The following is a 25318-nucleotide window of genomic DNA, read 5'->3' as shown; positions in this document are numbered from 1 at the left end:
ATGAAACTTGCTTGTGAGCTGACAATGTAAAAATTAAGGAACGTGATTATTCCATGTATTCACAGGACTTTGTGGAGGAAACATGTTTCTTTCAGTCCTGGTTAAAAACCTATTGCTATTTCTACACATTAGGGTATCATGTTGATTCTACTTTTGCGCAAATCAGTGGAAGAGTTTCTTATATTTATTTAAGTCATCTTGGTTTTCTGTTGGAAAATGGAACCAACAAAGTACTGATTAATAAAAATATTTTTATTGTTGCTCTTATAAAAATAAAAATATCCTTTCTGGATAATCTTTATTAAATAATATTAAAAGACAGTTTGAACAAACTCAAGCAATTTTTTTCAATATGGTTTCTCCCAATATTCTTAGCTAAAACGAAAAAAGTAAGCTGTGTAAATTCTGAGGATGCTACATATACCCTTCTATAATTTTCATTTTGTGAAAAAAGAAAGAAAACCTGTAAAGGACTATTTCAGTGACATTCAGCTTCCAGACTGAAAATTTTATAACACAAAAGGACACAAAGCAAGGCTGCTCTGCTGTCTTGAATGTGATGGTATGCTAAAAGGTATTGTTGCTGCACATGCAAATGACAGTCTTTTTTTTAATAAGATGACGTTTAGGAAAAGATCTCTTTACATAGAACTTAAAACCATATTGACTTTATATGTGGTTTTGAGTAAACAAAATACTATTTGCATCTATTGTAAACATGTAATAGATGATGGCAATAATTATCACTATTGCCAGAAAGAGAATCTGTATCTAATGATACAAGGTCAACAAGTCAAAGGTAATTATTTCTTTTTTTTTTAAGAAATAGTTAAAAACTTTGAGTAAATGATTTTTATATACACACTTATTTTTCTTTTTCAGAATGTACAGAAAATCCTATCACATGGTTGGCTTGGCATATCCAGAAGCTGTCATAGTAACATTAAAGGTAAAAAATTTCAATTATCTTAGTTTATCAGTCATTTTTTCTAGTCTCTTTAAAATGATGGGAAGAAAATGAGAATAGGTTTTTGATGTAGCTTACATATCAAATATGAAAAAATTATTTTAACTGTTTACAAGTGTCATATGTTTCAAGTCATAACTTGTTGATTTACATGAGGATCAGTTTGTTAATGGTTACACTAACAAACTGCATCAATACGTATAGATGTTTATCACTAACAACTGTAATATACATGCATAAATACATGTATGTGTGTGATGTCTTTTTTATGCTTTATGCTTTATTTAGGTGGATCTTATATTCAACTTTGAGATGGCACCAGCATTTGTCAGGATACGCATATTTTGCTACTATATATTATGAAATGAATGCATTATCAATGAAAAGACATTTCAGTCAAATATAATTGAAGGACAAAACTTATATTGAAGAAAATTGTTTAGAATTTTAGGTCTGAGAAAATATAAAAAGGAAGATAAAATTAAAAAGTAAACAAAAAAGAAATTTATCTCTTTTGTCTCTGACTTTCCCTGTGGTTGCCCTAGTCTGAGGCCCAAGTGCAGTATTACATGTGTTAGAAATAACTAGAGTTGAAAATCTGATGTGGTAAAAGTTTTGGATTCGCTTGTGCCCACTTTGTGTGTGTGTGTATGTGAACACTGTTCCTAGACTATATTAATAAAGAGGCATTTTGTAGGCTTGTCAGTCTACATTCCCTATTTCATTCTGTTGCTTAATTTGGGTAAGAAATTCAACTTTGTCTCCTCTGATAGCTTTATGGTAGTTTCCTGTATTAACCAAAAATTTAAAGAATACCAGCAACAGAATATACCAAGTTACTTTATTTTTGATATATTAAATCCCTTTCCTAGTTTACATTTATATTGATTTCTTTTGTTCCTCTATTCCCTTTTAAGCATCCCCTTTGCATCCCCTTTGTTTTTTTCTCTGCATTTGTTCTTTCTCTGCCGCATATTAGATTTCAATCTTATTCATTTAAAAAAGCAATTTGTTTTTCTCAGAAGCTTTTTTATATTCATGTTTCTAAAATTATAATAGAGGCAAGTATATAACTGAAATGTCATATTATTGGATATGAATTATTCCTTAGCTCTTAAAAGATTTTTATTTCCTCATTATTTCCTCAACTGTAGGCAAGAAAATCACTTACTTTTATTTTTATAGAAACCAACTAACAGAATATTTTGGTATGAGAGAACGCAAGCAGATTTCAAAAATGTAGTATAGAGGAGACATGAACTAACAGGTTGTAGAGAATTATCACTAAGAATGTGTTAATAATTCTAATTTCCTGAGCTACCTCCTTGCCTTGTTTGTTCTCAGGGTGACAAAGTAAAAGCCAAGCATCTGCAGAAGTTTACAGATATAAATTATCATTGTTGATTTTAAAAAATGCCCCCAAATGGAGAATTAACCTTTCACTCAGTTGGAAACCCCTAGCAGGAACTGTAAACAGCAGCTTTTAACAGTCTGAACTGATTCCTCTGTGTTAGCTTTGGAATTTAGTAAGAGATTTGTTGGTCTCCTTTGAGCTTTATTGATGGCAAAATGACTTCTAACAGAACTCTGAGAGATTTTAAATTTACAAACAGATCAAGCAAGTATTTTGGGTTCAAATTAAGGCCAAATGCAAAGAATTTAACAAAGGTACACAAGCAAGCCAAAAAATATTTCCTTGGTGTTCCCAAATGATTAAAACTACATTTGGAGTTATTGTTACTGTTTGTCAAAAGAAAGAGTTTTAAAAGATGGCTTGAATACTGTTTATCAGATTTACAGCTTATTACATTATGTATTGTTATCTCTGAAATATGCTAAATGAAAAGTTCTAACACAGGGCCTTTTTAAATTTGAAATTAATATACAAGTTTAAGGTTATCTACTTACTGTTCAATACTAAACCCATTCTGTGTGTGCAAACACTAGACCTTCTTTGCTAATAATTTCTGATAATCATTAGAACTCTGATTCTGCTGTATTTCTGTAGATTTCTAAGTTTCAGTGATTTATGATTGCAAACTCAAACTTTATCTTAATACATCTTTAAGCTTTGACCTCTGCACCACCAGGGAAGCCCAATGTACTGATAACACTTGCTGCAAGTCCATTTGTGGACTTCTCTGCAAGGTTTTTGCCTGGAATTACCTGAATCAATATTGTTATGTAGCTGGAGTGGTTTGATATACCTGCTCATTGCCCTCTTTCCCACAAATAGGGGGTACGTTCATAGGGTACCTGTTTCACTACAGGCCTGATCACTTTCCTGGGGAATTGCCTGAAATGCCAAAAACACTATCCTCCTCCCCAGTGAAGAGGCCCACTTCCTTTATCTCACCATCTGACCCTAGTAAAAAAGTAAAGATGAATCAGCCAAGGTTAGAGTGAGGAATAAGGTGCTATTACTCTACCTAGAAACAGTACTCTATCATCTCTAGAGCACCTGCATATTTAAAACAAAATTATTTATTTACTTATTTTGGGCTGTGCTGGTTACTCATTGCTGAGCAGGTGTTTCTCTAGTTGTAGAGAACGGGGTCTATTCTCCAGTTGTGGTGCACAGGCTTCTCATTGCAGTGGCATCTCTTGCTGCAGAGCGCAGACTCTAGAGTACGCGGGCTTCAGGAGTTGTGGCACGTGGGACCCCTAGTTGCCACTTCCGGCCTCTAGAGCACAGGCTCAGTAGTCGGGCTTCACTGGTCTACAGCATGTGGGATCTTCTCAGGCCAGGGATTGAACCTGTGTCTCCCACATTGCCAGGCAAATTCTTTACCACTGAGCCACCAAGGAAGTATCTGCATCTTGAAAAAAATGAAGACTCAAAATACCACAGGTCTAAACCAAATTAGTAGCTCTTAAAATGTGGACGTTCAAGCGGTATAGTAGGTGTATGGGTGGGAAAGATAAATTGGGGTTATCTTCCCTCTATCCCTCAGTTAAATCACCCACATAACCTGGAACTCTACTGTAAATTAGGGCCACTTAGGGAAAATGATTTATGGCTTTCATTTGGAGAGAGACTAAGGATGAGGGGGTTATAGTTTATTATATTAAATTGGATAACCTTAGGATTAAGGGGAAGAACTTAAGTATTATAGACTTCACTGTTGTGGATCCATAGACACTGTGTCCCTGTCATATCAGATACTGGTGAAAGAAAGTCTGATGTGCTGAATTGAAATCTGACCCACTGGATGTATAATTCCTGATCTTCCTAAGAATTTTTCATAGAAAAATTAATTCATAGAAAGAAACAAAGCCATGTGATGTTGCCATCTAAAATATTTTCTTTTTTCCTACAGGATGTTGATAAATGGTCTTTTGATGTATTTGCCTTGAATGAAGCAAGTGGAGAACATAGTCTGAAGTTTATGATTTATGAACTGTTCACCAGATATGATCTTATCAACCGTTTCAAGGTCAGAAACATGGAACAAAAGTGAAATGCTCTTAGAATGAGTTATCTGTATGAGAGTGAAAATGCAAAACATTGGTTCATTAATCAATTCATCTAAAAATGTTTCTGGGTTCACAGAACTGTGGGGATGAGTTCACCACACGATATGGCTATTCTCCCCAAATCACTGACATTTCTTTATTTCCACTTGGTATCATAAAGCCATGATAGTGTCACTGCAACAGGATACGAATGTCACCTTGAAATATTCATGGAACACTCATGTAAACATTGGACTCTGTGTCTTAAAGAAATACGAGTTTCCTAAAATGCAAAATGAACCATTTCTGGCAGCTTTTCTTAAACTGAAAGGGCTTCTAATGAACTTCACTTAGAGCTATCTCAGCAACAAATTTGATTCAGATTTCTAAGTGTGTATCTATGGAGTCATGATATTTTTAGAGATAGAAGTTACTCGGAGGTCATTTATTTTAACCTCTTTGAATTACTGATAGAAAAACTAGATTTTGCCAGTTGTAATTGGAAAATTTTACGCTTTTAAAAACTAGCCTTCTTATTTGACTCTAGAAGATATAAACATTTAAAGACTGCTATATGGTTAAGACTGTTATTTCATCTATCTTAATTAAACATTTGGGGCTTATAATTCTCATCAGCATTGAAAACTGACAGATTAATGAAGTGTTTTCTTGGAACAATCCACATTTAACTTTAAGAAACTACTGCCCACATCTGACTCACTAATATGTCCCATCCCAACATCTTTGTGCTCGTGTTAATATAGTGCCACTCTTTTGGTCAAAATATAATCATAATTATTACTTTCTGCAGATTCCTGTTTCTTGCCTAATTGCCTTTGCAGAAGCTCTAGAAGTTGGTTACAGCAAGTACAAAAATCCATACCACAATTTGATTCATGCAGCTGATGTCACTCAAACTGTGCATTACATAATGCTTCATACAGGTATCATGGTAAGAAAGTATTTGTGATTGAAGTTTGTTAGTCTGCGACATCTAATCCCATTCCTTTCTCATTGTTTCTTTAATACTCATAAAAGTGTTATAAGTAACTATCTTCTAGATTTTTGAGGGTTAACAAGTTATCTATAATATACAGTTTTTAAAAATATTTTAATTCAGTGAGAAAAAGATCTCCAGAAGCAAGTGAAAATATACTGCAATTTTTTCAAAATTTGGACCATATGACATTTTCATTTGTAAATGCCTGTGGCTCAGATAGATGGTAAAGAATCCGTCTGCAATATGGGAGACCAGGATTCAATCTGTGGGTCGAGAAGATCCCCTGGAGAAGGGAATTGCAACCCACTCCAGGATTCTTGCCTGGAGAGTTCCATGGACAGAGGATCCTGGCAGTCTACCTACTGTCTATGTTGTTGCAGAGGGTCAGACATGACTGAGCAACTAACACTCACTCACTCACTTTCCCCATAGGAATCAACCTCCAGAAAAGTGACCTAGAAAAAAGCCTTTGCAATAGAAGTTAGTTGTAGTGTTCTTCCCTCATTTCATTAACCAGGCTGACCTCACTAGCTTTTTCTCTTTTACACGCTTGTATCGCTAATTACAATCAAATCCTAATAGATCTTTTTGTAAATTATTCATGTGGATTTTTCCAAATTCTTCTTCTTCCTCTTTGCATCTGAATGGATCAGTTGATGACTGGATAAATGGTTCAGCAGTACAAATCCTGGGACAACAATGAGTAGATGATGGGAAGTCAGATAGCCTAGAATTCCTGTAATGTCTCAGAGCATAGGATGACTTCCAAGAGATAAAAAGGGAAGGGCAGTCCTTCCTTCTGAAGGTTCCAGACTGGGAGGGGTTCATCCCAAGGTATGAGTCATTGTTGAGATCCCCAAAATCTAAGTACCTTTTTGAATTCTCATGTGTTGACCTACATGAAGGAGCACCATAAAACACATGTAAGTAGAATAAGTAGAATGGTCTAGCAAACCCCACGACATACATTGCCTACTTTTTAGATTTCAGACATCACGTCCTTTTTATTGGTATGGGTCCCTGGCATTCAGAGCTACATGACTAGTACCCCTCCATATTTCATCATTCTGCCCCAGAGACTGTATTCCTTACCTAGTGCCAGGCAAAGCCCTTACAGACACAATATGGAGTCCTGAAGATCTTGAAAACTTGTAACAGGTACACGATTCTCCAAGTTTATTGTATACCCGTGTGTTATAAACATTTCTCCCCAAGAATCCAGTGAAGTATTTGCTACGTAAGATCCCTTTGCTATGATTGTCGAAAGCTGTCTCACACAACGACTGAAGAAATTATCTATTTTACTTCTCCATCTTTTTTTTTGCCTCCTAAATACTGCAGATCCATCAGTGCTTTAAGCTCAGATTCCACTCCTGCCCGGTGTTTCAATTATCTGTTTCTTCAAAACAAACTACTCTAAGCCTCAGTGGCTTATAACAGTAATTTATCATATTTCTCAAGGGTTGTTGGTTGGAAGCGTCCCAAACAGAAGGTTCTTACTTGGGGTCTCTGATGTGCTTGTGACCAGCTAGCAACTATGGACACAGATATCTGAAGACATCACTGGGCAGGCATCCACAGTGGTTCAGCCATACGGCTGGAAGTTGACAATGGCTAGTAGCTGGGAGCTCAGCGGGGCTTTTAATGAACAAATTTTTTGGAATATCACCACAATTCAATAGAAATTCTCGTTATATTGACAGGATCAGCAAGTAATATAACTGCTTTGGAGTTAAGGCTTACTTTGGGGGAGGCAAAAACCAAAAACCTTTACTTATACAGTAGCCAGATTCTCTTGTAACCTTCCAGAAGGCTAAATTATATGTAATCGTAACTTTGTATTCTCTTTTTAAGTTGCAAATATAGATATCACTCAGTTAAGGCATAAATGTGCCCAGTGAGCCAAATCAAATGTAGTCATGGTTGGACTTGGTCCTTGGTTGAAGTTTACTCATAATTCATTTGACACTTAAAGGGAGGAAGCAGAAGTTAGCAATAATAAGTAGAGACAAACATTCAAATATATAGCTTTAAAATATTGTACTTTTTAAAAAAGTAGTATGTATGACTTTCTTTATATCTCTTTCTCTTCCCAGCATACGTGCGTATGCATACACACGTACACACAAATTCTCTTAAAGCTCCCATTGGTTTAATCAGACTTCATTGTCACAGCTGTTCCTTGAACTCTGTTTTCCCTGGGTTTTCTATGCGTGACAATTCGAGTGAAAAACAAAGTGCCTCCTGACACCTGCACATGCTGTTACACTGGGAATAAATGCTGTAACATCTTCTGGTTTGATCTGCTTGCTTCTTCCTTTCTAAGGCCTTGGTCTTGAATCATAGTGAGGTGGTTTTCATTTGACATGTTTATCATTTCCTGTTTTCTGAATTCTGTGGCATTGAAAAGTTAACTGAAAGTGTTAGCCTGGAATGGAAACTGAACTAATTATGTTTCCTCCGAACAAAATAGAATGGAAAAGCTCTGCCTGCTTTGGTATAAAAATATCTGCTTTAATTATAAAGTATGAGGAGAAGATATATGCCATTTTAGGGTGGTAGGTAACCAGGATGTTGTTTTAAAATACATTTTTGCTTGAGGACTGCAAGTGTAAAGGCAACCAAATAAAAGTCTCCGAGTTCAGCTTTGCAATCTCTATGCTGAAGATGACATTAAACAGATGATGGATGCTATATTAGCAGGCAAATAGAGAAATTCAAACCCACAATGTGAGTTTACCCTCAGACTTGCAAGGAAGGCTTGTTCCAGAATCTAACAAGCTATTCCAACTTCTCTGGGAGATGGGAAATCTGGCCCAGCCTGGCATGACTCCTAGAAAGTTTAAATTGTTAGTAAAGATGACATAGTCACTTTTTGAGATACTAACTGATAAATATAACTTCACTATACTATGGCAGGTTTGGTTTAGAAACTTATTTCTAAATTCATCCTTTAACAAGAAAAGTGTTGGTGGACTCAATTCTTTTCCCTTAGCTTGGCCATTACAAAAATAGTTGAGTTGGAGACTGTCAGTGTTGTCTAGGATCAGGAAAATACATTTAATGTGAAATTTTATGGTTGATGATGAGAGGAAAAGCAAAATGAATTTTCGGTGTATTGACTATTTTGTCAAAACTAGGTTATACTACCAGCTCAACAGTTTTCTGCAAGTTATTTTAATAAGCTTTTTAGATTAAAAAAAAAAGGTGGTAGAAGTTTCACACATATGAATGTATTGGTTCTTTGAAACAAACAAACAAAAAAAGCCTTATAGAAATATGCATTTAGCTGAAGACCCAAAGATGTGATATGGAGATGACAGGGTCACTTACATTAGTGTTTTAGTCAATGCCTTGCTGTTTCAGAATGGTCTTATCAGCATGACGTTTACAGAGCACTCCAGTAGCAGCCTAACACTGCCAGGTGACCAGCGCAGCCTATTAGCTGCAAAATGTTCATGGGACCATTGCCTGAACAGGACTGCGATGGAGCCATTGTCCTTCAGTTTGGTAGTGTCACACTGGGATACTCTCAGGCCTGAAGTAGGCAGTGCAGAGCTGATAAGACAGCTGACCCTCTGCATCCCTCTCTCTCCTTTTGTCCCTTAACTTGTTGCTCTGTGCAAGGTGACAGGGGCGTGTGGTAGCTTGAGCTTTTTGCGAAAGATCCAATTCTTCACCATGTACTGCCAACCCACTTCCAAATGACTCTTTGAATATGAAACCATCTGAGGGCCTTGGCAAGAGAACGCTTATATTTGAGGGCTCCTGGCATTGTGTTCTCTCTGATACTGAGTCGAAGAGAAGTAACTTGGAAACTATTCCTTTAGACCTTGTAGTCCACTGACTACACCCAGAAATAGCCTCATACTTTGAAACTACTCAATTTTTCTCCAATCTACAAAAGTTTGCCACTATGTCTCTATTCTACAAACTACATGGAAATTCTGTTCTTATACATGACTTCCAATACAACAGTGTTTGGAAGAGTGGACACAGCGTGGGCTTTCAAGGCAAGCAGATATTGATTTCAAACCTAACTTCCCCACTACCTAGCTTCCTTGCTGTCTACTTCTGTTCCTTGTCACTAAAATGTGGTTTAATAATGCCGACCACCTTGCAGTATGACAGTGAGGATTAACGATATCATATGTGTAAACCTAACCTAATTCCTAAAACATAACAGCAATTAGTAAGAAATATTATCAATTTATTATACTATATATCAACTTATCTTATTATATAGTAATACTATGATAATATACTCACTTTCCACATTGGGTTAGTTATAGCAAACTAACTCAGTCTATTCAAAGGGAAAGAGAAAAAAGGTTCAAAACTACCTATAATGTAAGGAGTTATTAATTATGCTTTTTTAGATACACCAGGAACTAACAGGTTAATGTGACTTTCTAACCTAAAATTCTCCCAGGCTTATACACACACACATGCACACATACACACACATACATTCTCTATTGTATACACACACACACAAAATAATTCAGATATGAAAATTACATCATAAGTCTTAAAGCTTTGTTAGTGTCTCTACCCATCAGTGTATCCAGTTAAATTATCTAGAAATTCTGCTTTTGAAAACTTAGAAGAATGTATTTAACATATTGCCTCCCTTAAATAATGAAGGCTGTTGTCATCCACAGAAGGAACATTGTGATCTGTTGAAAGAACAGAAATTTTGGAATCAGACAGATTTCAGTTTGAATTCCTGCCCTGCCATTTGAAAGCTATGTGACCTACTGCAGATTGATTCACTTCTTTAGGATTTGGCTGTGTTAACTGACAAATGAGATTTAAAACCATTTACCTTATAAATGGTAAATAGGGTGATTATAAAAATGAAATGAAACCATCTGCCTAAAATGTCCAATTAATGTTAGTTCCTTCTCCTTTCTTTCCGTCAACACTGTACATGGTGTTCATGGCAGTTAATACCTTTCTCTGGTATAATCTGAGGGCTTTACAAGTAAGCCTACCTGAGCATTTCTCTGGGCAAAATGCAGTTTAGATGAAGCACAATATCTGCACTCCTCATGACTCTTCATTTTAACTCTTTATTTCTGTCCATTAGGAATAAGAAGAACTTAGGTTATGTGCTGACCACTGTTCTGGTTGGGAAGAGTGATATGACTCAGGCTTATTCTCTGTGACTTGTCCTCATGAGGCATTTACAAAATCCTTGAATTTAAGCAACCATTTTCTGAGTTAGAATTCTCATTTGACACCAGTATAAAGTAAATTGTCAAGTAAGGAGATAAAAATTAGCCCCCAGCTCTACTTTCACTAATATGAAATAGATGTATTTTTCAGTTAAATGTGAATGTTCAAAAGTTTCTCTCTTCCCAAACTACTTTGTTATGTTAAATTTAATTGTTAAGATGATAGTGTGACAATAAACAAGATGAATTCATGAAGGAAGTACTGTTTATGGGAGGCAGAGATTAATAAGACCAAAAACAGGAAGCGTATGTATAATCAATTTTGACAGCTAGGAAGATAACAATTTTAAATACTTTGAGATAATCTATAATTAAAATTTATCTCTGATTTCCTAATTTAATTTTTTTACAATTGCAGCTTCATAGTCTCTGTTATCATAGTAGATATAAAATGTTGCTTTCAAAAATCACAGGTAAGTCTATAAACCTTTAATATAACCAATAGGAAATATTTAAGAAGATGGGTGATATTCTTTCTAACAACAATATTCTTTAATGAAGCAATGGATTTCTGGGGGTTACAAAATCTGGTTTAACTTAAATTGCTATTCATTTCATGGTGTTTAATTCCATAGTCTCAATGGGGACATTGGAGGCTCAGTCCCAGTTCAGCCTGTAACATAAGCCTTTAATATGTCATTTCCTTTTAATGACTCACAATTAAATGAACCTATAAACACAGTGCAGCTGGTTATATCAACTCTCCTTATTTCTGAATATCATTTCTGCTTCAGTCATCCAACTGTGAGGCATTTATTTTTGAATTGCAATCAGTAGAGATATGTTGCTGCTGCTGCTAAGTCGCTTCAGTTGTGTCCGACTCTGTGCGACCCCATAGACAGCAGCCCACCAGGCTCCCCCGTCCCTGGATTCTCCAGGCAAGAACACTAGAGTGGGTTGCCATTTCCTTCTCCAATACATGAAAGGGAGAAGTGAAAGTGAAGTCGCTCAGTCATGTCCGACTCTTAGTGACCCCATGGACTGCGGCCCACCAGGCTCCTCCGTCCATGAGATTATTTTCCAGATTCAAAACCTTAAACAGTGTATTTAAGGAAATGAAAGTCCCTCAGTTGTGTCCAACTCTTTGTGACCCCATGGTCTATATATATAGTCCATGGAATTCTGTAGTCCAGAATACTGAAGTGGGTAGGCTTTCACTTCTCCAGAGGATCTTCCCAACCCAGGGATTGAACACAGGTCTCCGCATTGCAGGTAGATTCTTTACCAACTGAGCCACAAGGGAAGCCCATTTAAGGTAATAAGTTCAGTAAAATGCCATTTATTCTGCATTTATTATATGATAAGACTTGTGATAGGTGCAACACATATATCAACTTTAAATTTCTTTTAAAGTCCACAGGGGGATGATCACTAATTCTCTTTTCATGGAAACTGTGCCTGAGAGAGTAAATAACTTATTTGCCAGGTTTAAAACCAGAATTCCCCGATTGCACAGTCTCTTTCCAACATTCCCTATTACTTCCGCCTAATATTAAAACTGGCGAAATTCAATTCAACAGACAAATGTTAAGTTCCTACTATGTGCCAAATACCATGATGTCTTACATGAAAGAAGCAAAGATGAATAAGACTGTGCCTTTTGGCAACCATGAAACTCAACAGTGTCACCTCCGCTGTTTGATTCATAGACTTACAGTGGCTTCTCCCTGACTTTTATTCAAAATCCTAATCCATCAGCTCTAATCAAGGTAATCTATCGACTCTTTCCCATACGCCACCTTCTCTTTTCAGTCTTCCTTCATTTGGCTCTCCAACACAATTGTCCTGTTAGCAGTGCAGTTTCCATATAGGCCTCTACAGTACCATTCCACATTTACTCTTTCTATTTAGAATCTCTCTGTTCTCAACCTTGCATTTAACTACCAATATTTGTCCATCGTTCATCCAAGATCCACTGCCACCAAATAGATGTCCTATCTACACCTTTATTCTGTGAGCTTTCATCAAGTATGCCTGTACTTTACGTTGTATTTTTCTGCTACTTTGTGCAAAGCCCTTTCCATGTATATGGAATAAGATCATTAAGAGCAGGTTCTGTCATTTTGGACCTTCCGTTCCTGCCATCAAGTACTACCCACTTAGAGCGCTCTCCAACAGAACTTCTGTAGTGATAGAGACGCTTTCTGTCTGCACTGTTCTATAAGATAGCCACTTGCCACTACTGAGCAATTGACACGTGACTACTGTGACTGAAAAAGAGAACTTAATTTTACTTATTTTTAATTTAAGTAGTCACATGTGATTGTCATATTGAACCATGCAGTTAAAGTGTTACACAAAATGTGAGTGGTGAACAAGCTATTGAATTACCTAAATGAACTTATAACAGTAGAGAAAGTTTGTTAAACTATCCAATTGATAACAAAAAAATATCAATGTATTTGAAGCAGTGCTCTGGATTTTATGTGAAAAACCTTTACTCTTTCATTGCTATTAAGTTTAACTGTATAGTCATAAAATAGACGTATTATGAAGAGTAAATGATAAACTCTTGGAAACTCTTCTAAATTTCTAAATATAAAACTTAAGTTCAGTTTCTCTAATGACCAAAGTAAACATTTTCATCTCTTTTCTCATAGTACCTTCTTCTACAGAAGTTGAGCTAAAAGACATTTTAATATTGTATGAGTTATATGTTAAAAATTACTAAACTCTAAATGATTTCATTGGAATCCAAATTGATAAGGCTGTAAATTCAAAATTCATTTAGAGCTCACCTTTTAAGTGATATAAAATTATCATTTTTTCCAATTAACAAGGAAAATTATAATGTCTAGATTTTTAACTTATAAGTCATTAAACAATCATCAACCTTGTGAAGCATCCACTATGTACAGTTAATGGAGATGAAACAGGGAAAACTATTTAAACTTTATAAAAAGAATTTTATGTAATGATTTATACTGTGTGCAATGAAGCTTTCTGTAGACAGACAACATTGACTCTATTTTTTGATGTGATGGAATCTTTCCTTAATTTAATAGCACTGGCTCACTGAACTGGAAATTTTAGCAATGGTCTTTGCCGCTGCCATTCATGACTATGAGCATACAGGGACTACAAACAATTTTCATATTCAGACAAGGTAAGGTAAAGGATTAACTTTTCTAAGTTAAAATTTGACATTTATTTTTCTGAGTATTATTCTTTAAGAGGATTTCAAAATAATAATGAAGATGTCTAAAAAAATGAATTTAATAGATTTTAGCAAAATGCCTTAAGCTACAAACACTTCAGTCAGTTCTTATTTATCAAGAATCTTGTATTTTTTGATGGCATATTTAGCAATTTAAAGAACATAAAAATGTATAAGATAGTTTTTCTCTGCCCAGAACTTACGTTAAACTGTCACACAAGTCAGACATTTATTCACTGGAACAAATCTTGCATCATTTATTTGATGTCAATTTCATGTCAAGGCATCAGTTTAGTGTCATTATGTATTTGAAAGCAATGAAAATTTATTTTGGAAAAAAATCTAAAAATAAGAGAAATCTTATTTCCAGGTTAATAAGAAATGTTAAATTTAAAATAATTAGAAAAAAAAACAATTAGAAAATTGGATTTTTAATTGTGGTGATAATGGTAGTTATTAGAATCAAAATATCAGAGTAGAGGTGCCTTAGTTGGTTAAGACTGTCACACAATACTACAGTTTGGGTGGTTTAAATAACAGACATTTTTTCAAGGTCCTAAAGACTAAACATGCAAAATCAAAGTGTAAGCAAGTTTGTTTTTTTCTGAGGCCTCTCCCCTAGGCTTCCAGATGGCTGACTTCTTGCTGTGTCCTCAGTGACCTTTTTTCTTGCTTGAGCATACCTTGGGGTCTCTTCCTGGTCTTACAAGGACATCAGTCACATTGGATTAGGGCCCCACCCTTATGACCTCTTTTAACATTAGTTACGTCTTTAAAGGCCTTAGCTTCAAATGCAGTCACATTCTAAGGCACTGGGGTTAGGATTATAAACATAATTTGGGGGAACTCATTCAGACCTTAATAGAAAAGGGCTTTAAGCTCTTTCTGGTTGCAAAGAGATCTCATTGCTCCAGAGGCAGAATTTGGTCCAGGACCATCGGGATCCAATTCACTTGTATACACGGGATCCTGAATTTCTGTGTCTTCCACTGGTCAGAGATGCTTAAAATGGAATGTAAGTTATTAAGAGACTGATTTCACTCTGAAACTACTTTGGAGCTCTCTTCTTGTTGAGGGAAAACTAAGCTTAATTATTTTTTGTTGTTTATTTTTAGCTCCTAGAGTAGATTTAGATTTACATAAAAATTTAACAGAAAGTACAGAGCTCCCATGTGCTCCTTCCCCAACCCCACAGTTTCACCTGTTTTTAACATCCTACCTTGGGTATGGTACAGTTGTTACAACTGATGAACCAATATTGATACATTATTATTAGCTAAAATCTATAGCCTACATTTGGAGAAGGAAATGGCAACCCACTCCAGTATTCTTGCCTGGAGAATCCCGTGGACAGAAGAGCCTGATGGGCTACTGTCCATGGGGTCACAGAGTCGGACACGACGGAAGTGCCTTGGCATGCATGCATAGCCTACATTACAGTTTACTGCTTGTGTTATACATTTTATGAGCTTTGCAAATGTCTAACGCCAAGTATCTGCTAGTACAGTATCATCCATAGTAGTTTCACTGCCCTAAAAGTCCTCTGTGCTTCATCGTTTCATTCCAGCCTCCCTCCTTCCTGCTTTAACCACTGCAATCCCTGATCTTGTTAAGGTCTCCAGTTTTGCCTTCTCCAAAATGTCATATAGTTGAAATAATACAGTATAAAGCCTTTTCAAACTGGTTTCTTCCACTTAACAATATGCATTTCAGGTTCCTCTTATGTCTTTTCATGAGCTGATAGCTCATTTCTTTTCATTACTGAATAATATTCCAGTGTGTGGATGTCCCAGGGTTCACTTATTCAACTACCGAAGGATATCTTGGTTTCTTCTAAATTTTACAGTTTATGTAAATGTTCATGTGCAGATTTTTGTGTGGTCTTTTTTTGTGCAGTTTTTTAACAGCAATATTTTTTAAACTGACTTCCTAGCTATAGGAATTTGTTGTTTTTATGTGGGGAGCATAGAGACATTAAAATACTTGGCATTTTAGAGCTTCAAGGGACCCTACAGTGACTGAGATCCACATTCTATACCCTCTGGTCTAATCCTCACAGTCTAAGAGAAAACAAAGATCTCAAAGGAGGAAATTACCTAACTATATGCACATAGTCACCTGATGGCAGTAGCAGGGTTGAGGAACCGAGATGAGGGACACTTGCTCTCAATCCAGTCTACTTAATGTAACTCTGCTCCTGTGGCCAAAGATGGACATATAACAGTCATGATCTTTTATAGCCTTCAATGGATGGACTTGAAAATTATGTCCCCTTAACAGAGACAGAAGAATTGGAATCCAGACAGTGAAATGTTGGAGAAAGCATTCTGTCTATCCCTAGAGTCTCCCAGATTAAAAGAGCATGAAGTGACCAGGAAGACCTTGAAGTCTGGTTGTGCAGCAAGAACGTTACTAACCTCACATTTGTAGCATATAGAGATGCCTTGCTTTCATTTGTGTTAAACATCAAAGGGAAACTATGCAGATCATTTTTGCTTAGCAATGCTCTTCTACATCCACTAAATCCCATAAGTGGGATTTTAAAGACAGCTCACTACTGAGCTGGGCCCTGAGTAGGGTCACAGTTTTGGGAATTAGAGAAGGGAGCAAGTGATTTGCTTCCAAAAAAACATTTCTTAGTCTTTCTGCTTTGAAAAGTAAAGGCAATGGACTGGCCTCCAGCAGCAGTATAAATGATCATTCCTAGCTTTCTCCTTTTATCATTGATTTACAACTGGATGAAGATTCGTAACTTACTTATACTTTAGACAGCAGAGAAGAAAAGTAGATGGCGAAAAAGGAGGAAGAAGAGAAGGAGAAAGAGGCGAGGGAGGAGGAAGATGAGGAAGAATATGCTTTTCACCATTTTACATTAAGAAGCTTTGTATAAAAAGTGAGGGAAAGGTCCAGTATTTTATATATTTTCTTATAAATTTTCTATTAGAATCAATTATTTAATGGAATAAAGCTACAGAAACTTAAACATTTTATGAACAAAAAGGTTGCAATGATCACAGATGCAACAATATGATGTGCTTTTAGAAGCTCTATTGGCTTCACATTTTGTCCAAATATATATTGGTCTTATGTTACTGATAATTATAATTTTTATTTTATATTATTCTTTGTTACTTGGATTTAGAGTTGCTTTTCTAATATGGGAACCTATTTACGAGATAATGCACAATGCCTGAAAAATAATTTAAAACATGGTGCAAGGCTAGATTTGAGTTCAACACACATTATAAGCCATAGAAATCCTTGAAAGTGTAAATAGATAGAGATAATTTCCTGTTTGTGAAAAGCAAATGCTAAGCAACATGTTACCATGGACACTGAGTATTGCTTAGAATTCTGTTCTTTCCATAGCAGTCAGAGATTATCTCAAACATTAAAACCATTCTGTATTCTCAGCATCTTGTTGGATTTATGAGACAAAATCATATAGACTTTGCTGTAATTAAATCTGATTAAAAAACACATCTTTGCTTGTTGCTGAAAGGAAGAAATAGTGATACTTATATCCATACTATACAATAAACTTGACAAAACTGCCATGGTTAAATCTAAGATTGTATGATACAAAATATGTGATTTGCAAATCACAGTTTTTCCCATGATCTCAGCAAATTTGTGAAGATACTTACACAAAATATATTTAATTTTCTCTCAAAAGGATTGCATATATGTGTTCCTAGTTCAGTTTTCTGTATATTGAGCTATCATTATTGATAATAAAATTTAAAAGGAAATGACCTATTAGGCACTAAAATAGTTACTTCCTCTTTTGTTTCCAGAACTATTATAAAAGTGGAATAGCTATAGCTATTGCAGCTATAGCTATAGCTAATGCAGATAGCTATAGCATATATCACCTCCTCCCAATAGATTTCCTTTTAAATTTGATCTTTAACAAAGAAGCAAATGCAATACAATGGAGCAAATATAGTTTCTTCAACAAATGGTGCCGGAACAACTAGACAGGCACATAAATTAAAAAAGAAAAAAAAGAATCCAGACACAAACCTTATACTGTTCACAGAAATTAATTTAAGATGAATAATAGACCTAAATGTAAAATGAAAAACTCTAAAACTCCTAGAAAATAACATAGGAGAAGATCTAGATGATCTAGCAAGAGAGTTACAAGATTAGCCAAAGAGTAGGAGAAAATATGTTCAAAAGGTACATATGATAAAAGCCTATTATAAAAAACATAAAAACTCATAAAAGTCAACAATAAGAAAACAAACTGCCTGATTTTAAAAATGCTCCTTAACAGACACTTCACCAAAGAAGATACACAGATGACAAATTAGCATATGAAAAGATTCTCCATGTTATATGTCATGAGCGATATGCACTGTACAAAAAAGATCTTCATGATCTAGATAATCATGATGGCATGATCACTCACCTAGTGCCAGGCATCCTGGAATGTGAAGTCAAGTGGGCCTTAGGAAGCATCACTATGAACAAAGCTAGTGGAGGTGATGGAATTCCAGTTGAGCTGTTTCAAATCCTGAAAGATGATGCTGCAGTGCTGCACTCAATATGCCAGCAAAGTTGGAAAACTCAGCAGTGGCCACAGGATTGGAAAAGGTCAGTTTTCATTCCAATCCCAAAGAAAGGCAATGCCAAAGAACACTCAAACTACCGCACAATTGCACTCATCTCACCCGCTAGTAAAGTAATGCTCAAAATTCTCCAAGCCAGGCTTCAGCAATACATGAACCATGAACTTCCAGATGTTCAAGCTGGTTGTAGAAAAGGCAGAGGAACCAGAGATCAAATTGCCAACATCCACTAGATCATGGAAAAAGCATGAAAGTTCCAGAAAAACATCTACTTCTGCTTTATTGACTATGCCAAAGCCTTTGACTGTGAGGATCATAATAAACTCTGGAAAATTCTGAAAGAGATGGGAATACCAGACCACCTGACCTGCCTCTTGAGAAATCTGTATGCAGGTCAGGAAGCAACGGTTAGAGCTGGACATGGAACAACAGACTGGTTCCAAATAGGAAAAGGAGTGTGTCAAGATTGTATATTGTCACACTGCTTATTTAACTTCTATGCAGAGTACATCATGAGAAACGCTGGGATGGAATAAGCACGAGCTGGTATCAAGATTGCTGGGAGAAATATCAATAACCTCAGATATGCAGATGACACCACCCTTATGGCAGAAAGTGAAGAGGAACTAAAGCGCCTCTTGATGAAAGTGAAAGAGGAGAGTGAAAAAGTTGGCTTAAAGCTCAAATTTCAGAAAACTTAAGATCATGGCATCTGGTCCCATCACTTCATAGGAAATAGATGGGGAAACAGTGGAAACAGTGTCAGACTTTATTTCTGGGGGCTCCCAAATCACTGCAGATGGTGACTGCAGCCATGAAATTAAAAGACGCTTACTCCTTGGAAGAGTAGTTATGACCAACCTGGATAGGATATTCAAAAGCAGAGACATTACTTTACCAACAAAGGTCCGTCTAGTCAAGGCTGTGGTTTTTCCTGTGGTCATGTATGGATGTGAGAGTTGGACTGTGAAGAAAGCTGAGCACCAAAGAATTGATGCTTTTAAACTGTGGTGTTGGAAAAGACTCTTGAGTCCCTTGGACTTCAAGGAGATCCAACCAGTCCATCCTAAAGGCGACCAGTCCTGGGTGTTCATTGGAAGGACTGATGCTGAAGCTGAAACTCCAATACTTTGGCCACCTCATGTGAAGAGTTGACTCATTGGAGAAGACCCTGATACTGGGAGGGATTGGGAGAAGGAGAAGAAGGGGACGACAGAGGATGAGATGGCTGGATGGCATCACCGACTCAATGCACATGAGTTTGGGTGCACTCCGGGAGTTAGTGTTGGACTTGGAGGTTTGGCATGCTGCAATTCATGAGGTTGCAAAGAGTCGGACACAACTGAATGACTGAACTGAATTGAAGGATATGGAAATTAAACAATGAGATATCACTATACATCTATTAGAAAGGCTAAAATCCAGAACATTGACACACCAAACACTAGTGAAGATGTTAATCAACAGGAACTCTCAGGCGTTACTGATGGGAATGCAAAATGGTACAACCATACTGGAAGACAGTTTGGTAGTTTCTTATGAAACTAAATATATTCTCACCATATGAGCTAATAATTACTTTCCTTGGTATTTATCCAAAGCAGCTGAAAACTTATGTACACATGAAAACCTGCACATGGATATTTATAGCAGCTTTATTAATAATTTCCAAAACTTGAAAGCTACTAATATGCCATTTAACAGCTGAGTGGATAAATAAACTGTGATATACCTAAATAATGTAATATTAGTTAGTGCTCAGAAGAATTGAACTATCAAGCCATGAAACGATATGAAGGTAGCTTCCATGCATACTAAAAGGTATAAGAATCCAATCTGAAAAGGCTACATAGAGTCATATGACATTCTGGAAAAGGCAAAACTGTGAAGACAATAAAAGATAAACAGTGGTTGCCAGGTATTAAGGGGATGGGAAGTGAAGTCTGAATTGGCAGATCACAAAGGATTTCTAGGGCAGTGAAAATACTCTGTATAATATGTTAATGATAGATATATGTCATTATATATCAGTCCAATCCCATAAAATTTACACCACTAAGAGTAAACCCTTAATGGAAACTATGGTCTCTGATAATGATGTTTAATGTAGGTTCATCAGTTCTAATAAATGTACCTCTGTGGTTGGGAATGTTAATAATGGGGGAGGCTATGCCTGTGTGGGACCAAGGGGTATATGGCAAATCTCTGTACATTCTGCTCAATTTTGTCTTAATCCTAAAATTGCTGTAAAAGATAAAGTCTGTTTTTTAAAATTGTTATACAGTTTAAAAAAATAAGGAAACTAAGTACCTCTGTAAATTTAGATGTTCAATTATTGGATTTTTACGGATATTATTATGCCTTATGACTTGGGTATTTTCAATAGATACTCATGAGATTTGAAGAAATCCTCTAGTAGGCATTTTGCTTTTATTTCTTAGGTCAGATGTTGCCATTTTGTATAACGATCGCTCTGTCCTTGAAAATCATCATGTGAGTGCAGCTTATCGACTTATGCAAGAAGAAGAAATGAATGTCCTGGTAAATTTATCCAAAGATGACTGGAGGTGAGTTTCAGAGGAAATATAGAGGAAATTTAATTTCAAGGAAAATGTTATATGATTTAACATGAAGAAAACAGATGAAAGTCAATCCTTTAATCACAAAACAAACTAAATTCCCCTTGACTGGAAGATTAGTACTGGAAGACTATTCAGGAACAAGGCTCTGTAGATGGAGCTAAACTATTTCAAGGCCAGTTCAACATCTATATGCATCATAACCAATCCATAAGACCACAGACTGCATAACACCTTAAGATACATGATTACATACTCCTTGAAATGGTGCTAAAATACTTAGTCACTGAGTCATGTCTGACTCTTTATGACCACATGAACTGTGGCCTCCAGGCTCCTCTTCCATGGACTTCTCCAGGCAAGAATTGGGGAGGGAGTAGCCATTATCTTCTTTAGTGGATCTTCCTGATCTAAGGATCGAACCTGCGTCTCCTGCCTCTCCTGCATTGCAGACTGATTCTTTACCATCTGAGCCACCAGGAGAGCCCTCCTTGGGATGGAGTTTTGCTCAGTTGTACCAATATGTGGTCTTACATTAATTCAGAATTTTTGTGTCTGATTCCTTCATATGTTACTTTTTTATATGTGGATATTAGCTTTTTTAAAAAACAAAAATTCACTATTTGGGGGAAAAGCTACAAATATGCTAAAATGACCTAGATGCAGAGGGTAATCGTAAATATTTCTCCAAACCATCTGTATTCTTAAAAAAGAAATTTACATGAAAAGGTATTGCTTATTGCCATGTAGGAGAAAGTAATAAGATGTACCCCTCCCACTCAGCATACATTTCCTGGTCATCATTATCCCCTTCATTTACTGTAGGATTGCTAGATATATCAAATAAAAATAAAGGACATACAATTAAGTATAAATTTCAGATAAACATAGAGATTTTTTAATGTAAGTACATCCCTAGGTAGCTTTATGGTGGGGTTAATGGTGACCTCCTCCAAGAGGGCTTATGCCGTACCCAAGTCTGCTGCACCCAGAGCCCCCATCCCTGCGGCAGTCCACTGCTGACCCATACCTCCACAGCAGATGATCAAACATAGTTCTGTCTCAGTCTTTGTGGGATCTCTGGGTCCCAGTGCACACAAGGTTTGTTTGAGCCCTCTGAGCGTCTCTGGCAGGAATGGAGTTTGATTCTAAACGTGAATTCCCCTTCCTAACGTCTTGCTGAGGTTTCTCCTTTGCCCTTGGACATGGGGTATCTCCTCATGACTGGTCCAGCAAAGCACAGCTGCCGCTCCTGATCTTGGACATGGGGTATCTCCTCTCCACACAAAACTGTGATCAATAGACTATAAACATGTTCCTTAAGTTCCTTGGCTACATCCTTCAGGTTGCCCAGGACTAATTCTAGATCCTCCATGATGATCTTGATCTATTCCTTCACCTTGGTGTTTTGGGGGCTCCAACAGTTTTGAGGGGGCAACAAAATCACTGCAGATGGTGACTGCAGCCATGAAATTAGAAGATGCTTGCTCCTTGGAAGAAAAGTTATGACCAACCTAGACAGCATATTAAAAAGCAGAGACACTACTTTGTCAACAAAGGTCCATCTAGTCAAGGCTATAGTTTTTCCAGTAGTCACGTATGGACATGAGAGTTGGACTATAAAGAAAGCTGAGCACCGAAGAATTGATGCTTTTAAACTGTGGTGTTGGAGAAGACTCTTGAGAGTCCCTTGGACTGCAAGGAAATCCAACCAGTCCATCCTAAAGGAGATCAGTCCTGAATATTCACTGGAAAGACTGATGCTGAAGCTGAAACTCCAATACTTTGGCCACCTGATGCGAAGAGCTGACTCATTGGAAAAGACCCTGATGCTGGGAAAGATTGAAGGCAGAAGGAGAAAGGGACAACAGAGGATGAGATGGTTGGATGGCATCACCAGCTCAAAGGACATGAGTTTGAGTAAACTCTGGGAGTTGGTGATGGATAGGGAGGGCTGGCTTCCTGCAGTCCATGGGGTCACAAAAAGTCGGCCACAACTGAGTGAACTGAACTGACATCCCTAGTATTCTGTGACCTACTTATATTTTTTAAAAAGCCTTTATCTTTAACAAAGATCTCATTAAATCAGTTAATGTACTGAAAAAAATCCTATTCAGATGCAACCATCAAAGATTTGTTTGTTTTTTAGTTTAAATCAAGCTGAAAGGAAATGTCCAAAGAAGTAACATGGGATTAAGGTCTGCCTTAAAATAAAGAAATAAGAGGTTAATTTAGAGTTTTAAAGAAGCCCTAATTTCCCATGGTTTTTTTTTCAAATATTCAAATTTTCTGGATTTTCAAGGCCAGAAAAAATATGGGCTCATTTTTACAGACATAGAAAAAGCTCTAACATGGGAGGAAAGAGGCATTTTGTTTTGGGAACCCAGTTCAGGTCTTACATTTCATTCCACAGGAAACATAGCCCAGTTGGGTCACCAACCTAGGAAGCCTGGGATCTAATCATAAAAGGCACCACTGTTGGGTATGTAGAAAATAGAAGGGCAAGGGTAGAAGCAGGTGCAGATTTGGTTCCTAAGGTCCCAGAGATTGACTATTTCCATTTAGAATATTAATTTATTTCTTTATCAATGATTATCCTTCCCAGGGGTTATATTTGCATTATTAATTTTTGTTATTCCTTTGAATTAACCGTCTTCTTCTCTAAGTTGATTCTGTTGCTGTTTCAATGTGTTATTTTTCTATTGCACTTTTTTCTTTAACATCTTTATTATTTATTCTTATAGTTTGCTCCTATAATATTCTATATTTTTATACAGTAGCTTACTGTACAAAACAAGTAGCTTACTGTACAAAACATCCTAATTGAATGGTTTTATAATTTTTTTTTTTTTTGGCCATGCCACGCAGCTTATGGGATCATAATTCCCTGAGGGATTGAACCTGTGACCCTGGCAATAAGTGTACCAAGTCCTAACAACTGGACTGCCAGGAAATTCCCAAATTTGTTTAACAAATACCAGAATATTGTTACTGGGTCCAAGCTGGCTCTGTTTGCTGCACAATAGGCCAATGAGTCCTAGAGATGGTGTTGAGGCAAGGAAGAGACTTTAACTGGGGAGCAGGCAGACAGAGAAGATGGAAGGCTAGCACCTCAAAATAGCTATCTTATTGGTGTCTGGATGCCAGGTTCTTTTATATCTAGAGGTGAGGGGAGGTGAGAAATCAAAGTGCAAAGGCTATTAACGTTGCAAACATCTCCTAGAATGGCAAACCTCAGGCAGGGAATGTGTTAATTTCTTCCTTCCTGCCATCCACAGGTGGACAGGGTTTTGAGCAAAGGCACTTTAGTTTAACAGTCAGGCATTGGGGCAAGATTCTCTGAGGCAAACCATTCTGTATGATTACAATAACAAAAGCAACAGAAAACAAATAAAAGAGATAGTTCCAGCATGGAGTCAGAATTGGCTTCTTCCCTGAAGCAATATCACATGATTTATGAGTTGACTTATATATGATTTATGATATGGTAGAATTTAATAAATCCAACACTGTTTCCAAAAGCTATAAAAATGCATTTGCTAGTATAACCTTAATCCTATTTCACCAAGAATTAAAATATGGATAGCTTTTTAAAGACTTGTAGGTTTTCTGTTTGCATATCTATTTCTTCAAGTAACTTTAGTAACCATAAAGGCAGCGATTTTTAAATTTTGGCAAGAAAAATTTACAAAGAACACATTTCCTTTGTGTACTAGTTTATTGACATATTATTAGTTGATTATTGATAACACCTAGCATTTACTGATTACTGTTACAGAACAGAATTCAACTGAGTAAATTTTAAAGATCTTGACTTTATTCAATAATTCATGAATTGGGCAAAATCCCATCTAGAAGATAAAAAGGAGCTCCTAATAACTGTGCAAAATGGCAGAACTTTATAAGTAGAAAGAGGCAAGACAAGAAAGTTATTCTAGCAAGGATCTGATTGTTTCAGGCAAAGTCACCTTTTTTGGGGGGATAATAGGGGTCTGTCAGGCAGATTTCCTCCCTAGTGCTGACCAGATATTTGACTGGTTTAAGTTTTTACTCCTGGGGGAGGTTAAAACTATAAATTAGGTATCGAATCTTGATTTGATGTAGGTTTAGCACAAATAATGCCTTTTGGGTCTGTTGTTTCTTTTTTCACATTACATCTGCAAACTATAATGTATTTATTAAATCTTACAGATTTCATAAAGCTTTTCTCTCATTTTTCCTACTTAACATGAATGTTTTGGTACAGTTGGTATTGTAGCATGGATATCTCATAATTTAGAAGAAAAAATCTAATTGAGAATAATTGTATTAACTTCTTTGATATCTTCCATTCCCTTAATAT

The 25318-nt window shown here is 36.4% G+C and overlaps 1 protein-coding gene across 4 annotated transcripts in view; it reads left to right on the top strand.

Annotated features, from left to right (window-relative positions):
• Positions 1-25318, top strand: part of PDE1A (phosphodiesterase 1A) — a 386812-nt gene that overhangs the window by 294576 nt on the left and 66918 nt on the right. For all 4 annotated transcript variants that reach the window (XM_005675891.3, XM_013968481.2, XM_013968476.2 and 1 more), the window contains 5 exons: positions 883-949; positions 4288-4404; positions 5235-5375; positions 13669-13769; positions 20839-20964. In XM_005675891.3, the coding sequence (XP_005675948.1) occupies positions 883-949; positions 4288-4404; positions 5235-5375; positions 13669-13769; positions 20839-20964 (552 nt within the window). The remainder of the gene's footprint in view (positions 1-882; positions 950-4287; positions 4405-5234; positions 5376-13668; positions 13770-20838; positions 20965-25318) is intronic.

This window comes from Capra hircus, chromosome 2 (assembly GCF_001704415.2).
Source record: "Capra hircus breed San Clemente chromosome 2, ASM170441v1, whole genome shotgun sequence".
Lineage (NCBI taxonomy): Eukaryota > Metazoa > Chordata > Mammalia > Artiodactyla > Bovidae > Capra > Capra hircus.
Note: the sequence above shows the minus strand (reverse complement) of the source record. Positions and strands in the feature narration are given on the sequence as shown.